The sequence below is a fragment of the Macadamia integrifolia genome, chromosome 4 (assembly GCF_013358625.1).
Source record: "Macadamia integrifolia cultivar HAES 741 chromosome 4, SCU_Mint_v3, whole genome shotgun sequence".
NCBI lineage: Eukaryota > Viridiplantae > Streptophyta > Magnoliopsida > Proteales > Proteaceae > Macadamia > Macadamia integrifolia.
In genome coordinates this window covers 19,083,069-19,094,483 of record NC_056560.1, presented here as the reverse complement: position 1 = coordinate 19,094,483, position 11,415 = coordinate 19,083,069, and the positions used below count along the sequence as shown (strand labels likewise).

At 37.9% G+C, this 11,415-nt stretch overlaps 1 protein-coding gene across 7 annotated transcripts in view; it reads right to left on the bottom strand.

Annotated features, from left to right (window-relative positions):
* Window positions 1–10,910, bottom strand: part of LOC122075410 (CAAX prenyl protease 1 homolog) — a 16,097-nt gene extending 5,187 nt beyond the window's left edge. The window contains exons 1-12 of one of the 7 annotated variants that reach the window (XR_006139247.1): window positions 10,405–10,822; window positions 9,840–9,987; window positions 9,612–9,696; window positions 9,411–9,506; window positions 8,594–8,659; window positions 8,317–8,415; window positions 7,519–7,632; window positions 7,186–7,296; window positions 6,303–6,365; window positions 3,820–3,912; window positions 3,476–3,679; window positions 3,323–3,385 (exon numbers count right to left, since the gene is read on the bottom strand). Coding sequence is in view for 6 of the 7 variants with exons in the window: in XM_042640432.1 (XP_042496366.1) it covers window positions 3,323–3,385; window positions 3,476–3,679; window positions 3,820–3,912; window positions 6,303–6,365; window positions 7,186–7,296; window positions 7,519–7,632; window positions 8,317–8,415; window positions 8,594–8,659; window positions 9,411–9,506; window positions 9,612–9,696; window positions 9,840–9,982 (1,137 nt within the window). In the remaining variant the exon portion in view is untranslated. Of the gene's footprint in view, window positions 1–3,322; window positions 3,386–3,475; window positions 3,680–3,819; window positions 3,913–6,302; window positions 6,366–7,185; window positions 7,297–7,518; window positions 7,633–8,316; window positions 8,416–8,593; window positions 8,660–9,410; window positions 9,507–9,611; window positions 9,697–9,804; window positions 9,988–10,404 lie in introns of those variants that run through there. The other 6 variants (XM_042640432.1, XM_042640434.1, XM_042640433.1 and 3 more) reach the window with 6 other exon arrangements.
* Between the last annotated feature and the right edge of the window lie 505 nt (window positions 10,911–11,415).

The following is an 11,415-nucleotide window of genomic DNA, read 5'->3' as shown; positions in this document are numbered from 1 at the left end:
AACCCAAACCCTCCTTGCCCTCGGCCTTCTCTGTTCCTTCCGGCAGCACCACCTGCCCTCCGCCTTCTCCGTCCCTTCCGACAGCAGCCGCCGCCGCCTCCTCTCTGTGTCCGACGGCAAAGAAAAAAGAGAAAAAGAATCGAGAAGAAAGAAGAAGACGAAGAAGAAGAGAGAGAGCGAGGAACATGCCTGGTCGATTTGCTTCCGCCTTTCTCCTCTGGTTCCATCTCCTAGAAGGAGACACCTCCTTGGTCGGTAAAACCCACCCCCACGATTCCCCTTTTGTTCCTTTTTCTTTTATTTATCTTTTATTTCCTAAAATACCCCTCCCTTTCTCCTTTATTCCCCTTTTGTCCCATATAATTTTTATTTCCAAATCAAACCCCTGTCCCACACGTAACTGACACACCCTTTTGTGGTTTAATTTGAACTTCCCAAAAAAAAAAAAATTTACTATTCTGTCCCTGCCTTTAAGCCTCCAATTATTTACTATTCTACCATTATTCTTTGAGTGTTATTTTGTTACTCATTACCATAGTAGCCAATAGTGAAGTTGTTCAACAGCTGAATTCCTATAAAGGAGAAACTGATACAAAATTTGATGCCCTCACTAACATGGTCACGTCCCTAAAGACAATGGTGGAATCTATGCAAGTTTCTATTGATCGTTTGGTGACAGCAGATAAAGGAAAGAGTCCCATTCAGTCTGGGGATTCTTCCAACACCACTCCACAGGATCTGCCAGTAACACCACCACCACCACCTCCACCACCAAATGGGACTGGTAGACATGATGATGGAGCAGAAAGAGCAGCAAAACTGGATGTCCTTGATTTTTATGGAGACAATAATCCAGAATTGTACCTTGACTGGATTCACAGTTTAGATACATTCTTCAGATGGTATGGGTTGACTGAGGCTCGAAATATCCTATTTGCAGAGGCCAAACTGAAAGGCACGACTCGAGTCTGGTGGATCAAGTAACAACAACAGAACCGAACCCGAGGCATTGGGTTGGTCACTACTTGGGCTGAAATGTATGAAGTCATGAATCGGCGATTCTTGCCTTCTGATTACAAGCAACGCATGCATCTTAGGTTTGCACAGTTGAAACAAGAGAATTTGACCGTTGAAGAGTATGTTGCTAGATTTTATTATTTGGCCACTCGTTCTGACTTTGAGTGGGATGAAGAAGTCTTAGTGGCCCAATTTCGCAATGGTCTGCACCCTCAACTTAGTGTTGCCCTTGCATCTAGTCGACTACCTACAATGGAAGATGCCGTACAAGTAGCATATCAGGTTGAGAAAAGTCTGAAACGCCCATACAATCGGAGAAATTTTGAAGATACTTTTTCTCGAGGTACTAGTTCCGTTTGGCAACAGTCTCCCACCCAAGAGAGGTCATCTAGCAAGCCACAGGAAAGTGCTACATCTATGGCTTCTTCACGACCCAGTCGGCCGTATTCTCCACCTCGACATGTTTCTGAAATGTCATCTTCACGGCCTACTCGCCCATATTCACCCCCTCGGCGTGGTTCAGATAAACCTTTTGATTCTTCAAAATTCACAGTTCGATGCTACTCATGCCATGGATTTGGACATATCAGTGCCCAATGTCCCAGCCATTTGGTTGCTTTTATTGATAAGGATTCTCCTATACCATATATTACCGAAGAGCAACTTGGTTCTGACACAGTTGATTTAAGAGAAGAGCGTGCAATAGGTGAAGTCAATGACACTCTCAGTGACGATGACCAACATCCTTTTTATGTCATTCGTCATGTGACCACTCAAAAGGCCACTGAAAATGAAGATTGGCGCCGCAGTAGTATTTTTCAGACTCGTGTGAAGTGCAATGATCAATTGCTAACCTTGGTCATTGATGGAGGCAGTTGCACTAATGTTGTCTCTGAAGACGCTGTTCGTAAGCTGGGATTGAATACAGAACCACATCCTAATCCTTACAAGGTTGCTTGGGTGAACAAAACTAATCTCAAAATCACAGATAAGTGCTTGATCACATATTCTATTGGTGGATTTAAGGATACAGTCCAATGTGATGTCCTCCCTCTGAAGGTGTGCCATATCCTTCTTGGTCGACCTTGGTTGTTTGATAAGAAAGTACAGCATTGTGGCTATACCAATACCTATGCCTTCAAGCATGCCAACAAGACTATGAAGTTTCATCCTGCCAAAGATCTCCCTGAAATTAAGCTCAAGAAGATGGTGGGATCGTTCCTCATTCAGCGTATTCCTTCAGACGGTCTCCTCGGTCCTTTCCCTAACTCGACGGAGTCGAGTTCTTTTCAGAGGAGGAGAGTTGATGCAGATATGGCTGCCCTTTCTTGGTTGGACCAGCATGACCGGCTTTGGAGGCCAAGAGCCAAGAAGAACCGGTCCAGCCCAGGGTTTTGGTCCAACAAGGGTTGGAAATAAAATTAGTAGTTTACTTAGTATTTTATTTCATGCTTTTAGTTTCCAGACTTGAATGTAGGAGTAGGATTTATTTCCTTGCTTTGGTTTCCTTTTTATAGTTGTTTCCTAATTTAGGCTAGTTTCCATTCCAGTTAAGTTTCTAAATTCATGTTCCTATTTTCCTATATATTAGTTGTAATCGACTGAAGATTTAGAGAGAGCAATTTGATTATTGAATGAATGTGTGAGTGTGATCCTCCTTTTCCCCATCTCTACTCTGATTTCCCCTCCCTTCCCTAAGGGTTCTCTATCAATCATATTGTATCATATTGGCTGATACATATCTGTATCGGTGGGTAGTGATACAATACGGTGCAATATCCCTTTTTTAAAGAACTTTATATCCTACTGTATAGCATAGTATCTGCCTATACAACACAATATGGTGCAATACTGTGTGATGCATGCAGATACTATTGATACATCTCTTAGAAGGCCCATATGGGTTTCATGCACAATACAGAACCCCCCAAAAAATACAAAAAACCTCAAGAACTCCCAACCGAGAGTCCTAATAAACCCCCTTAACTTCTTTTTTTTGCATAAATTTCAGTTAGATACAGAATACCAGGCTTTCATTGGCCAGTTGACTCTACTAAAGTTCAATTCGCTTTAAAAAAAAATTAACGTAACTGCAGACAGGTGCCTCTGGCAAACGATCCAAGCTATAATCAAAAGGAAATAACAGTAAAAATGTGATACATTTACAACCAATGTTACCATATTTAGGCCAATGCTGCAGGATACAAAGGCCTAACAGGATATTTTCCAAGTTCTTCGATGAGTATGAATAGAGAGAGGAAAGTAGCAATAACCATAGGTCTATTTTTTCTGCTCTTATCCATACCTGCTGAATTAGTGTATCATAGAGGGCGATGCGGTTATTTTTGAAAAATCCATACATGTAGGCCTGCCAGATATTGATGAGATGAATTAGATCACCACAAAATGATCATTGACATATCAAAATAAAGACAAACAGATGAAAATATCTTCTTACTTTATTTATGTAATAAATGTGAAAAGGTTGGAGCCAGAAACTATGGGATGGTGGGAGGAGACCAACAAACTTATCATGTAGTCCCTTGGAATTAGGTTCATAGAACCAAGAGGCTGTTATACCCTTGATGCCAACTATCTCATGGGAGAAGACTTGGGAAGGGTGTTTGGGGAGCACTCCATCATATATGTTGATAGCATGTTCCTGAGAAGGTTCAAGATTATTGGAATAACTTCATCAAAAAGCAATAATGTCATTTTAAAAAACTCATACTGAATTTCAATAGTTATTTTCTTTGATTTCTAGTAAATGATGAAAGCTGTCTTTTGGAAGGCAGGACATACCTGCACTGCAATGAACGTATACATTGTGTGATTAAGCTTCCAATGCCTCAGTTCGTGCGCAATAACAGCGACAACTTCCTCAGTGTTTTCGCACTACAAAGATGCAACATAATATCAATATCTCTGCCCCTAAATAATGAGCATTAAAAATGTCACACTTCAGAAAAAAGAGAGTTACAACTAGTAAATTGGATGGTTTACACAAGGAACCTCATGTTACTTCACCAAAATTCTCAAAGAACTAAACTGTGATTTGTTTATATATCACATTAAGATTTAATGCAATTCATTACTCAACAGTCAACCCCAAGGCTTTTTCCAAGAAAAATAACTACACCCAATAAGCACAAATAGAAACATAGATCCATAGTGTTTATCAGTTCGCATGGAACTAGCAAGCGGAAAAGGAAACCTTGTCACGTCAGATAGTGAGTATAAGAGGCCTATTTAAGTTCTAGAACCTGTAAATTGTCTCATATCAAACCTCAATGGTCATTAGATTGAAAAAAGACACTGGAAAATATATATAAACAATTGAACAACAAATTGAAAATTCGGTCACACAACCGTAACAGTTTATTTCCAAGATTCAATCCCTCTCACGTCTATCAGGAAGAATCAGGGTTTAGAATCACAATCATGCTTGTAGCATAGCTACAGCCTACAGGTGAGAACACGGTTTAAAGTACCCTAACGTATCATATTGTATCATATTGGCTGATACATATCTGTATCGGTGGGTAGTGAAACAATACGGTGCAATATCCCTGTTTTAAAGAACTTTATATCCTACTGTATAGCATAGTACCTGCCTATACAGCACAATATGGTGCAATACTGTGTGATGCATGCAGATACTATTGATACATCTCTTAGAAGGCCTATATGGGTTTCATGCTCGATACAGAACATACAAAACCCCCCAAAAAATGCAAAAACCTCAAGAACTCCCAACCGAGAGTCCTAATAAACCCCCTTAACTTCTTTTTTTGCATAAATTTCAGTTAGGGGTTTTAGTCTGCACGCAAAACAATTAAGGTTTCCTAAAAGCCTAAGTTTGGATCATTCAACAAGTTAAAATCAGAGATTGAAGGAGATTTTACAGAAAAAGATAAGTTTCTAAAAAACTTGATTTTTGTGTTTAAATAATTGTTTCTAGACCTATTTTTTTCTATAAATCGATGGATTTAAAAAACTTGATTTTTGTGTTTAAATAATTGTTTCTAGACCTATTTTTTGCTATAAATCGATGGATTTAAGTAAAAATAACCCCACCCATGGCATCAAAGTTCATCATTTGCAAAGATTTGTACTAAGATTCAAGAAATTTCACAGAAAAATGAAATTTTTTTCATGTTTGAATTTTGTATTTTTTCATTTCTTCCAAAAACCAACTCCTATGCCTTCGGGAGTACATCATCCTAGCTGCTCCTATTCCTGCAGACCCTTCCAGCTATGAGTTTGAACCACCTTGACACTCTTTATAGCAATAGACTATTACTACATGTAAGAAACCTCATCCTCTATAACAATTTCAATTGAATGCACTTATCTCATTATACGTTCTCCATTTTACTCCTTAAGCATGACACATGTTATATATTGCTTTTTTGCTCCAAAAGTGTATTTTCATGCGTATCTTGACCATTTCCACACGTATTTTTAGTGTATCCTTCCGATACAATACGATACGTCTCTTAATATCACCCAACTGATATGATATGCAATATGATACTGTCCTTGGGTGAGAAGGCTATCCCTAATCTGACCCTAAGATTAAATGGTGGCAACCCCCTTCAACAGCATGAAACCCAGATATTAGACATGATGCCAACAAGAGGCAAACAATCAGAAGGATCATGTCAAGTTGATGTATGATGGCAACAGGGTTGAAAAGGCCAACAAGACTCACTCTGAGGTCAAGTTGGCAGGTAAGGCCAGGCTTGCGATTGTCTTCTCTACCTAATACCAACAGCACACAAAATGAGATATCTATCTGGCAGCATTAAATAGAAAGAAAAGATTTGTTCTAGCTAAGAAAGAGAGGAAAATATTGAGATGGAATAATGTTAACTGTGGCTTCCAGTGGAATATCAAGGACCATCTAGCACTTGAAGGAAGCTCATGCTTTGAAACAAAAGGATAAAGCCACCCTAAAAGCTCCTATGTAATTTCAATATTTGAGTTAGATACAGAATACCAAGCTTTCATTGGCCAGTTGACTCTACCAAAGTTCAATTCGCTTTAAAAAAAAAATTGAAGTAACTGTAGACAGGTGCCTCTGGCAAACGATCCCAGCTATAATCAAAAGGAAATAACAGTAAAAAATGTGATACATTTACAACCAATGTTACCATATTTAGGCCAATGCTGCAGGATACAAAGGCGCCTAACAGGATATTTTCCAAGTTCTTCGATGAGTATGAATAGAGAGAGGAGAGTAGCAATAAACATAGGTCTATTTTTTCGGCTCTTATCCATCCCTGCTGAATTAGTGTATCATAGAGGGCGATGCGGTTATTTTTGAAAAATCCATACATGTAGGCTTGCCAGATATTGATGAGATGAATTAGATCACCACAAAATGATCATTGACATATCAAAATAAAGACAAACAGATGAAAAAATCTTCTTACTTTATTTATGTAATAAATGTGAAAATGTTGGAGCCAGAAAGTATGGGATGGTGGGAGGAGACCAACAAACTATCATGTAGTCCCTTGGAATTAGGTTCATAGAACCAAGAGGCTGTTATACCCTTGATGCCAACTATCTCATGGGAGAAGACTTGGGAAGCTTGTTTGGAGGAGAGTCTATTTTGCTAGGCTTGTTCAAGTGTTTCAAGTGTTTTGAAATCTAAGGGACATTGTTCTTCTAATCTACTAACCCATACCTTCCATTCTATTTATGGTAAAAGGTTAAATTTTTCCCCTCTCCACCTCACCAAACCCAGCTAGATGACAAGGATAGTTCTATGTCTTGTAAAATAAATAGTTATGGGTATCCATTTTCCAAAATTGTGAAAGGCTGGATGGGTTTATATGATCAGAGTATGACTATTCGAAATCCACCCTGTTGTCATTCCTTGTTCAGGAAATTCACGACATCCTTGCTAAGATGTGGACTTCCAGGCTTACACCCCAAATACCTTTTTAGATACATGGGTATGAAGGAAAACGTTATTTTGTTAAAGTAAAGAATTATTGCCGTTAAAATCAAAAGCAAATAGAAACAACGTAAACCCCTCATCTCATTCATACTTCTACCATGTACTCATTATTTTAGATAAAACAAGCTAGTTAGTTAACTGTTGCAGTAGAAGGAAATGAAATATACTAGATCAGACTATCAGAGTTCAATCCTCACATTGCTATGGCTTGACCTCGTAGATCCATCAACGACAAAGAGCTTCTTTAAAGGAAACTTGAGTGATGAAGCAAGGTTCTCAATTTTCTCTCTTAGTTCTCCGTCAGGGAGCTGAGGGCAGCAGCACAGAGCCAGGGAAAAAGGAAAATTTTCATCATTAATCAACCAAAAAAACAAAGAATATCTAAAAGCATCTTCCAGTGGGGAAAAAAAATAAAAAAAGAAGCTGCAATATAAGAAATCTAACAAAGAGGCTAACTGAGATCAATTGTTAATGTAAATATGCAGTCTATAACTTAGCGAAATAGACCAGAGACATAAATAATTACTCACAGGGGAAAACTTATTGAAAAGTGGAGCAATTAATATAGGATAAATGGTCATCATCACAATGGATAGAACAAACATAAATCCCCAGAGATAGATGGCCAAGTAAGGACCTCCTTTCTGCAGAAAAATAAAACAGTGTTAGTGTAATTTATCGACTGGATAAGCACTCAACAAGATTTCAAACATCAAGAATGAAGACGTTGTAATTATGCCAGGATAAGAGGATGATTTGCTGCAATTAATTTTTAGAATAATTACTATAGTGCAAAAACTGACATCTCCACCATCTTCCGTAAGCAATAACTAATTGTGTTTGGCAGCACATTTTGCAGACAAGTCGGGCGCCCAACAAAATAAAAATGATCAGTTGTCAGGCTCTATTTGACTGTTTTGGATGCAGTAACAATTTTCCTTCCACAAAATATGCCAGACTGCGTAGACTGACATACTTAAGAACATTGATCGAAAGATGTACATCAAATTAACATAAGGCTTAATAGAAAACATCAGCAAGAAACATATCCATTTGTTCAGAGTGGCTGTTCTAGTGATTCCTTGACCTGGTCATACTTCAGCTCACTCTTCAACTGACAGCCTCCTTTATTATCTCCTTCTAATCCAATCATTTTTATCATTTACAAATAGAAATAAAATTTAAAACAAAAAAAGCCATCCAAAGACTCCAAACACATTTAAAGGTCAAAGCAAGCTTCCGTTCATGAATCATGTACATCAATAGCTAGCAAAGACTAAATTAACCAAAGGTGACTCAATGCAAAGCAAATTATTAATTCATGCTACCTGTACTATAATAATGATGGCAGCAACAATTGGTGGTCCAAGTATGATTGAAAGGCAGATTCCCTTGAACATATCTCTAAAGAAAAGCCATATTGTTTGCTGCACAAACAGATAAGGAAAAAGCAGAAAAAAAGCAATATAAATTGATAACATATTTTGAAACAAAATGAGCAGAACAATGGGTAACAATCGAACTACAGATCAGGTAAATTAAAAAATAAAAATAAAAATGACAAGATATAAAACACATGAAAAAGATCCAAGTAAGAAGACAGACTTTATTGAAACCATGTCGAGCCTCAATCACGAAAGTTGAGTACAAGGAAAATGGCAAGTCTGTAACCTGCAAAAAATGAATTTTGCTTAGAATATCAGATTTCCCACTAAAATGGGAAAGGGAAAGAAAAAAATATCAACGCATCTATAAAGGTAATTTGCCGAGGCAAAATGCTTATAATAAGCCTATCGCAAAAGGGAAAATTGATGTGTTGCAAACCATTTTTTGATTCAGAAAAAGCTGAAATTCACAACCTTTGACCATCTATATGCTATGCTTCAGGCCTTCAGTAAGGCCCATGGAATCAGAACGGATTCCCTTGTCTCCAGATAGACCATCCTATCACATCATCACATGGTCACCATCCAAGTGGTGATTTTTAAATCAGGGCTGTACTGTGTATATCCCCTATCAGTGTAATTTGGTTATTCCTATTATGGCACAAGGCCTTGCATGAGTCTAGTTTGAGACCTTCTCTATATTCAGAATCCATCAATTTATTGATAAATAGTTAAAATCCATTCAATGGATAAAATTTTGTAGAAATAATCAGTCTTGCACTAAGTTTTGATTAAAGACCCCATATAGACCATCCAAAATAAAAGAAGGTAGGAAGAGCTTGCTTTACAAACATCATGTAAGTTCTTTTTTCCAAAATAGGAAACATTATTTAAGTTTAAAGAACATTATTTTTGGTATATCCAATAAGATCTGCATAAACAACAAAAAATTCTACTTTCATTTTAACAAATTTGACCAAGGCTGGACTAGGAATTGATTTCAATCCCACGGAAGTCGGTAGAGTTCATATACACACCTCTGACCAAATCATACCACCAGCCCAGAACCCCAAGGAATGTAATATTTCATTCTCTGGATCGAGGCCAATAGAAACAAGATATTCCCCCGATATCTGCAGCCAAAATAAGGAAATGAGTTAAATAAATAGTCAAACTGTAGGGTGGGGTTGGAGGGGAGGAAATTAGTTATGGCTCAATCGTCACTGACACCGACTCACCTTCCAGGACCAGGGCAACACACCGAAGCACAAAATAGCAGTGTCCATTATTATGGATACAGCCTCATTAACAAAGTGAAAGTAGCTGTAAGGAATAATCAATAGATCAATCAGAAAAAAAACATAGGGACCGGGAACCCTTTAACCAGATCCATAGTATAAATACAAAACCCTGATCATCATATAAACTAACCCGAGGTAATATTCGTTCAGCAAACAAGAACAAACCTTTTATCAAGACTATAAACTCGAGACTTCTCGAATTTTTCCGAACTGATAACTCCTACCAAAGATTTAGGAAGTGTTGGCAGCTTAAGAGCAGCATGTTGCCGCAAATCCAGATATGTCTCGAAAATGTACATCAATATCATAAAACCTGAAAAAGGAAAATAGGGGCAGGGGTTTGGTCAGAATGAAACTAGGTTGCAAAGAACAAACAGTCACCAACGCAGAAGTCAATGAGAAACAGAGAAACCAAAGAAGAAGAAAGAAAGAAAATGAACCCCCAGTGGACCATAACGTATGAGGCACAAGAGAATCAACATACTCAATAACAACAAAAGGGGTTTCTTCTATGCAGAATCAAATTCACACAGTTGAAAGTTTTACATCGAAACCGAACAACGCAACCAATAAGCTAAAGTCAAAGAACGCAAAATCGACGAAGAAACAAAAAGTGGTACAGAAAAAACAATAATCAGAACCCTACTTAAGCATTCAATCTGCTATGCATGAGAATCAGAAAAGACTAAACAAAAAAATAAAGACAAAAAAAGAGAAGATGGAGAGAAACCCTAAAACAGCTTCCATGTAAGTAAGCGCGATTGTAGATTCAGTCTCGAATGGTCTCGAATGGTCTCTAATGAAGCTTGTGCCTGTGATGGAAATATCTCATGTCTCATGTGGACTTCAACTTTGAAAGTGTTGAAAGGGCTCTTTTGAACTTTGGAAGTGTTGCAACTTGCAAGGAACCTGAAACCCAACTTTAAGAGGGTGCCATTAGAGGGGGGAGGGGGTTCGTAGCTTTCAGGCCCATTCTGCAGAGAGATAAGATAGATGATAGCTTTCTTGTCCATCACTATCATCGACACGATCCACGATAGTAAAAGTTCACTGCTCCATGTCTGCTGCATGATGATGGAAACACGGTCTTTCAAAGACCAAAGAAGAAATGGTGCTAGCCAAAGGATTCCCTTCCTTTCTTCTCCTCATGAAGACTTTTAACTCCTCTCTTTGTGTTTTTTGTCCTTCTCTGTTTTTCCATAGATATTAATGAATATAAAATTAAATTTCTGTTTCACAGTTGAGAGACGGTTTTGCTTGGTTCATTTGGCATTAGGTAGTGTGTGATGCCAACTGAATTCATAACCGGAACATATGATCCAGAAATAAAACTCTTAATTTAGAGTAACTTATGTAGAGAGACACGAATCAAAACCTTTATGTCACAATTCAATTATCCAACTAGAAGTCTTATCCAATCCGATTGACTCGACTGATCCCCTTCCAAAAACTAGGCTTAGAATAGATTCTTGGCCGATTCCAGCTGCTATCGACCAGACCCGGTCCCACTCTTTAAAACCATTGTGACGAAGCAATAGTACTTTTAAGTTTGTTGATTTCAAATAGATTAGATCCAATGGAATTTCTCTTTATACACGGGAAAATCGAAAGGAAGAGAGAATCTCTTAATTTACAGGATTTGACCTTTTGATTGGATTGAGAAATAATATATTAAACTTCGACAATGAAGGATAAATGATTTTCACTTCATCGAGGGTGACAGAACTTTTTCCATTTCAAT